The 6982-nt window shown below is 46.0% G+C and overlaps 1 protein-coding gene across 2 annotated transcripts in view; it reads left to right on the plus strand.

The window, feature by feature from the left end:
• The window catches only part of LOC146139875 (uncharacterized), a 33182-nt gene extending 26692 nt beyond the window's left edge, over positions 1-6490 (plus strand). For both annotated transcript variants that reach the window (XM_083391837.1, XM_083391838.1), the window contains 2 exons: positions 261-505; positions 4405-6490. In XM_083391837.1, the coding sequence (XP_083247963.1) occupies positions 261-505; positions 4405-5308 (1149 nt within the window). In that variant the 3' untranslated portion in view covers positions 5309-6490. The remainder of the gene's footprint in view (positions 1-260; positions 506-4404) is intronic.
• Positions 6491-6982: the final 492 nt, after the last annotated feature.

The following is a 6982-nucleotide window of genomic DNA, read 5'->3' on the forward strand; positions in this document are numbered from 1 at the left end:
CTTTGTTTTGATTCTGGTTGATTTTATTTACCCCAAACAAAAAATAAATTGTTAAGGAGCTGTATGAAAAATAGTTAACATACATAACTAAAAAAGTTATTATCTATAAAAGTACATTTCCAAAAAAAAAAAAAAAAAAAAAACTGGAAACAAGTCTTATTGTCTACAACCAACAAGAAAAACTTAAACATAAAACAAGGGGGAAAAATAAATGGAGTATAGCTTGATTTTTATTCATATCTTCCATTTGTATTTTCCAGCAACTGCTGCGACTCATGTCTTCGATAAGAGATGCCCTAAACACCGGAATGGACCAGTGCCCCTCCGGGAACCAGCGCGTCAGAGTACGCCTTTCCGTCACCCCGGAGCGCCATTCGCGCTCGCGACTCGTCCCCCAAAACGATGACGTCACGCAATCGTTACGTCACAGGTCGCCGTCGCGTGGCGCAGAAAACGAGGAGGACAAGTTGTCATCTCCCTCTGCGCATCGGAACAGTACGCGAAGGTAAAACTCATGCGTGTTTTTATGATGGTACATGTAGTCATTAATTAAATGTCCAATCTATTTTATTGGCATTTCACAAAAAGGCAATTTCACAGAATGTTGTGACTCGAACGAATACAGTAGGATCAGCAATTGCGATAATCTTCTTTGACTTTTCATTTGTTTTTGGACTCTTTTGCTTTTGCTAAATAATCGTGACAAAAACGGGAAACTTTCGCCAAATTAATAGACGTGAAAGGCTCACGGGGTCAATTTCCCTTTCTATTTTAAGCTATTTAATTTAGAGAGCGAGAAACCTGGGAGCGAACATGTTGCGGAGTCGCGTCGGCTAACGTCTGGAAAACGACGCCCCTGACGGTGTTGGGTTGTTCCGTTTCGCAGCAGTTTCGCGGTATCGCTTGCTTTCCCGGGGCGCCTAATTGCTTTCCCGCAGCTTTGAACACGACGCGCGTCGTCTGTGCATGAAGTCGCTTTACAGACTGTTTAAATTCAACTCTTTGATTCCCCTTACAGTTCGTTCCCATAAGGCAGTCATTCTCAACCGGGGTGCATTTCTAATGCTCAAGGGTGTCGAGAGATATTTGAGAATCTTTAAGAATCTGATTTTTGCTCAACTCTTACAACTTTTTTGTAAAGATTAGAGTGAAACAAATCCAAATACAACTTCCCACGTTATGTAGGTTTGATGTGTGTTGTTACAGTTCCGTTTATCCCGAAACTCTACTGAATTACCTACGGAAAAATCTTGTAGGGGTACCGCAATCTATTTGTTATTTCAAAGGGGTGCCACTAGCCATAAAAGGTTGAGAAAAACTGCCATAAGGTATAAGGCTACGCGATTTTGTATCGTTTATTGACCAAATTTTCTTTCAAAATTTAGCTGATTTGCCAGGGGGTGCCAAAACGTGAGTAAAACGGGGTCGCACGCTTTTGACGGCCCCGTGTAAGGCGACCCGGCTGCGTCGGCCCGCTCCGTCGCGGTCGCAGGGTCGCCGCCTAATTTCCAGACGCCTGGCGGGATTAGCGCAAAGGCAAAAGCAAACTTTTACCGCAAAGGCAGCAGTTATGCCAGCCCCCCTCAACACACACACAAACCGCCAGAACAGCAAGCCAGCGTTCCAAGTGTCGCTCATGGAAGGAAGAGGCACGTCCGTTCCGCAGTGTCCGATTTCCCGCCGCTGAAGCGACCCAGACCAAACAACGTTGAGCCGTGCGGCAGACGGCAAACGTCGAGGGGAGGCTTTGTCGTTTCCGCATCCGCTTGGTTGAGTAGTGTACTCGGCTTGATCGCACAGTCCCCTCTCGTAGAGCTCCAATTGTTTCTGTGTATTTTTGAGCACTTTGGTCCCAGGTCAAAGGTTTGATCCTACACGAGTTGGTCTAAGTTTGTCATGTTTACTATTTCACCGAATTTAGTCCGACATGTTTTAAAAACTGTTTAGTTTACCTTCGTTCGGGCATTAGTGGGGACATACTGAATCATTGTGAATCAATTCAAAACAACACAGGCAATTTGCATTATAAATATGGAACCTGAAAGTAGTAAAATACTCAGTCTGTCCTTAAAATGACGACTATAGGCACATAACGTCAACCAAGGTCAAGATAGAATATCCGTCCAATCAATTACGACTTTGCGCAGGGAAGTAACCATAGTCTTCCCAGCGTCCATGAACATTCAAGCATAATTTCTACGGCTTGACGCGTCTGTCAGAGCTTGCTGTTGGCAGATACGTGCCGGTTTCCTCTGCTTTTTTAGCCCTTGCTGCTTCGTCGCACAGCATGCATATAGGGCTTATGTGCCGCTTAGACGCACGTACGTCTATGAGTCTGTTTGCTGAAAAAGAAGTTTTTCTCTGACGGTACAACATAAGTTGACCAACGCACACGCGTACGACAGCGGGAAGAGCAATTGCTGCCTGAGATTTAATTAGGCCACGCGTTTCTCTTTTGCCATAAGGTTGCCATGACAGTTAGGTAGGTTTGTTCTGCATTGAACGTTCGGATTCATCAATTAGCGAAACCGCTGATAAGTTTGTAGGACAATCGATTCCTTTTTCAATAGTTGAGGTTGAAATAATAACTACTCTTTTAAGGGTAAGCGAATACAGGCAAACCTAAAGTTGTTACATGTACAAGAACAAACACTCTTTCCCAGCTTTAAGTATTTTTAGCGCCGTCGACCGACAAGGAGCGCCTGTCCCAAATCATGCAGCAAGACACAAAAACAAGTGCCGTTTTCGCATTTGGCTGATTTAATGCCGCCTGCGCCCTGCCTTTCATAATCTGATCGCGAGCTTCCCGAAATTGCGCAGCGCAAAAAGGCTAAGGGTCCGTTTGAAGGCATCGGCACGCCGACAGCCGTAATTTCGAGCGACGACCTGGCGCGTAATGCACGTCAAATTGCATCCCTGGCCTGCCCAAGGCGGCAATGTACTGGATCGCCTTTCATCGCGTCTCTGAGCATTTATCTCGATTCAGATTCCGATACGTCAGGCGGGCTTTTCGGCATTGCGGCTGTTGTTTTTGCGCGCTTCTTTTCGTAGGAGATGCTTGGGTTTGATATCGGCTCTCGGCCCTTTTCCGACAATTTTCGCCCCCGTCTTTGAACGCGACCCCTCCCTCCCCCGACAAAAAGCACCGCCGTTCCGGTGGCACCGAGATTTGCCGAACAAACATGGCTTCGCGCGCTTTATCTTGTTTGTTCTGGCCTCTTTTTCTGCGATTCCTCAAAGCGCCCCGCTCCCATTATGACGCGACGCGATGCAATATCGCAGCGACATCTTCGCAGTTGGAATTGCCGGAGACCGCGTAATGCACCTCTTTGTTGCCTGTTGCGCGATCTCCTTAAACCGCTCTTGTACGTAACAGTCGTTAACAAGTTGGGAGAACGAGTATACCGTTTATCATAGGAGCCATGGAAAATGAGCCTGTTTATTCAGGAAACACTTTTATACAGAAAGACTATAGAAAGGAATTGTTATGAGTTTTAATATATTTTTTCCGAAAGGCAAAATATCAACCTGTTTTGAATGAAAAGCGCCTAAATAAAGAAACCAATATTAAACCTCAAATAATTTGTCTCAGTTGGGCCACTAATAATATAGCACCCATTTGCCAGACAATAGGCACAAATCTATTTCCCTTGCTCTTTTAAAAAATGATCGTAAGAATGCAACATTAAACGTCACAAACCGCGTCACACGGACTGCATGACGTCACAAACTTTAATAAATTCATATGTGCGAAAATCATTCTCGTCGTATGGAATCCGGGCGCCCTAAGGGATCACGAAAGTCGGCCATTACTCAAACGCACATAGCGCTTCTGGTTTGCATGCATTTCTAATGGAGTAATGCTGTTACAAAGCGCGTATCGCCAGCCGTAATCAATCCGGCCCGGTTCTGAACGAAATCACAACGACTGTACGGTAGCCTCGCTTATTTCTTTGGCGAATTTTCGACCCAGCCTCGTTGCGTATCGCTTTTACCCGAGAAGATTACGCCGCCCTGGAGATCACAATCTTAGCCCAGGAAAAACAACTCGGCCGGGCGCACTGCGCCTTTCCCTGCAAATCGCGTCAGCGGTCAAGGTTTATTTATGTTGTGAGGGCGAGCGGACAATTGGCTTTGCGCCGCATGATGAAAGACGCAAATGACGCCAAAATAAACTTGTCGCCCGAAGGGTATGGTAATCTCTTGTCGTGGTCTTGGCCTCCGATTAGACCCGGTTTGTTTGTTTACTTCATTTGTCTTCATGAAACATGGACGTGTGCTGTTTTAAATAGTAGACCCATTAGTTTGTTTCAAGTGTCCGCTCGTTTTATTTTTTATTTTATAAACTGTAAATTCCTATAGTTTTAAGTGCAATAGAATTTTAACGGCAATTATTCCTTTCAGGTCACCTTCGCCTCCACACGAAAGCAACCGCGTCGTCGCCAAGTCCACGACTAGCGACCGACGAAAGCACTATCGACAAATACCCGGCGATGAGCGCGATGGATCTCCCTGCACAAAGCCGACGGCAATGCAGCCTAAGAGCAGGTCACGATCTCGCGAGCGCCACCGCGTGTGCCCTTCCAGGCACCACCGCCCGTGCAAGGGCGCCGGTGAAAGACACAAACATACAAGCAGCAACAGCAGACGTTGTCGATCCGCATTCGACCAGCGCTTTCAGGAGGCTATGTTTCTCAAGCTTAGCGAACTGCAGCGCCAAACCGACAAGGAAGCGGCCGAACTAGCCGCCGCCGGTGGGCGCTCGTGCGTCTCACTGAGCAGCTCAGAAAGCTCAGATTCGGAATACAGCGGCGAAGAGGACGGCCACGTGCTCGGAGGTCCAAGGTCACCCGGTTCAAACGCGACCAATCAGGTGACGCGTATCTTCGAACCGCTTAGCAGCGACGCGTTGGAGGTCATCGCAAAGGGCAACGAGACGCAGGTTGAGCAGGAAACTGGCAAGCCGCTCGTATCGCATCACCTACACAGACACGAGAGCGGCGTCGGCGGCGTCGCGACGCCCTTGGCTCCCTGGGAGCGAAGGCAACCGAACTCAGGCTTAAACGCGCGACGAAAACTGACTAAAACGCGCAAAAAGTCGGCGTCAAATCCACCGGGAAAGTCCCCGCACCACGGCTACATGCGCCTGGCGCCGGGCGCGGCCTTTCCCCACACCCCCAGGCTGGACGCGGCGGCGCCTCCGGCCTCTGGCGACGGGAAATCCCCGGAGGCGGCGGCGGTGCAGCGCCACCGGCACGAACACATACACCACCACTATTATTATGATAATTGCAGCGGCGCGAGCTAGGCTGTGCGTAAGGCGAGAGTCCTCATTTGCGAAGCGTTTTTACGTGTATTTATATTGCATTTTCGTGACGCCCTTGCCTCCGCAAGAGGAACATGTATTAGTTGTTGCGGGCGTAAAATCAGATCAGCAAGTTCGTTTGTTTTTTTTTTTGCCCGAAAATCAATGTTCAAATAACTGGGATTTTTTTTTGGCAATTGAAAACACACTATAACTCCCTATCAATTTGTTCACGTTTGCTTATTTATAATTTATTAATCGTTGGACAGAAAGCGCAACGACGCAGTTCAACCTGTAGTGTGCGCAAAATTTTGTACTTAACTTATTATGCGCGTAAATATTGCCTTTTATCCACACCATGTCGCTGTCGGCATCGAACTGACCTCAAACGCAGCCTTCTTTTGCTTCTGTAGCATGACTTTCAAACCTGTTTTCAGCCTTTTTTCCAGCTTTTGCATATTACTATGTATTCTCGCATCTGTTTGCTGTTTGTCGTACCCTGGCCCTTGTTTTAGTAACGGAACTAGTTGGCCAACGAACAAGGTTAATTGTGCTTTGTAAACAAAAACAGAAATCGTTTTTAAATTAATAAATCAAGGAGCAATCGCTGGATAAAATCGTATTTTGATAAATCCCGCTGTAATTGTTTCCCATTGCAAGTGAATCGGCAAACATGACCCCAATAAAACGGTTGAAAAGCGAACTCGCGAATTCATAGTGGTGCTGATTGTTTAGCAATCCATTTTTTACGAGGACTCGCTTTTACCTTTTAGTGTGGATTGTCCCGGTTTAAAAACGTCTCAAAAGCTTCTTTTTCGTCAAAATCTACCCGTAGCTGGCTATATGCGTAACGGCGCGCGGTTTCGCTAGATTTTGGCGTCCTCGGTAAGTAAGGTGTGCCTCCCCTAGTGTAATATTGCCCGTCCTCGTCTCCTTAATCTTATTTTGGCGTCCCTCGACCACTTCACGGTTTATTTATTGCCGTAGCTTCCTTCCGTCGATCGTGGCTTGTTCGCTTTCTTTTTTGAATTTTCGTGCGCGCTCACTTTCGCCAGCAACTGCACCGAAAACTTAACCCGCGCCCGCAGAAAGTCGATAATGCAAAATATCCTACTGGCTGCGACTCTGAACAAAAGCGTGTCTCAATGTAGGGCTTTTTGCTAGTTAGTTGCCGGCAATTTTGCGTTGCTTGTGCACTATAATCACTATCGAGGACTTAAAAGTGCGCCCGTCGTTCGTTCGTTTATGTCTTTATATTTCACTTCTTTCTTTAAAATCTGTTATCATTACCTTTCAGCGCGTCTATTATTGTCGTTTTCACATTTTTTATATAGTGTTCAGTGTTTTGTTTTTTTGGTTCGCGTTTCTCGCCCTTTTCTGCGACAGCGTCCGTTTTTCATTCGCCAGATTACTTCAAAATAAAAGAAAACCATCACATGACTTGCCGTGGTCAATGTAGACTGTAGAGTGTAGCAAAATACATTTAGCCTATACTGGTTATGAAGGTACACATCAAAAGCGGTGACATTTCTGTATCATGTTGTTGTATTTAGATGTGAAGAGTATGTTAGACTATGTATCAATTTACAGTTTCTTTTAAATAAGGATAATCCTCCTCAAATGAAAAAGCGATGTATATCATGACAACAAACTTCATTTTTGTTAAGTTAACTTAAT

This window comes from Ascidiella aspersa, chromosome 6 (assembly GCF_963924565.1).
Source record: "Ascidiella aspersa chromosome 6, kaAscAspe10.2, whole genome shotgun sequence".
Classification (NCBI taxonomy): Eukaryota; Metazoa; Chordata; class Ascidiacea; order Phlebobranchia; family Ascidiidae; genus Ascidiella; species Ascidiella aspersa.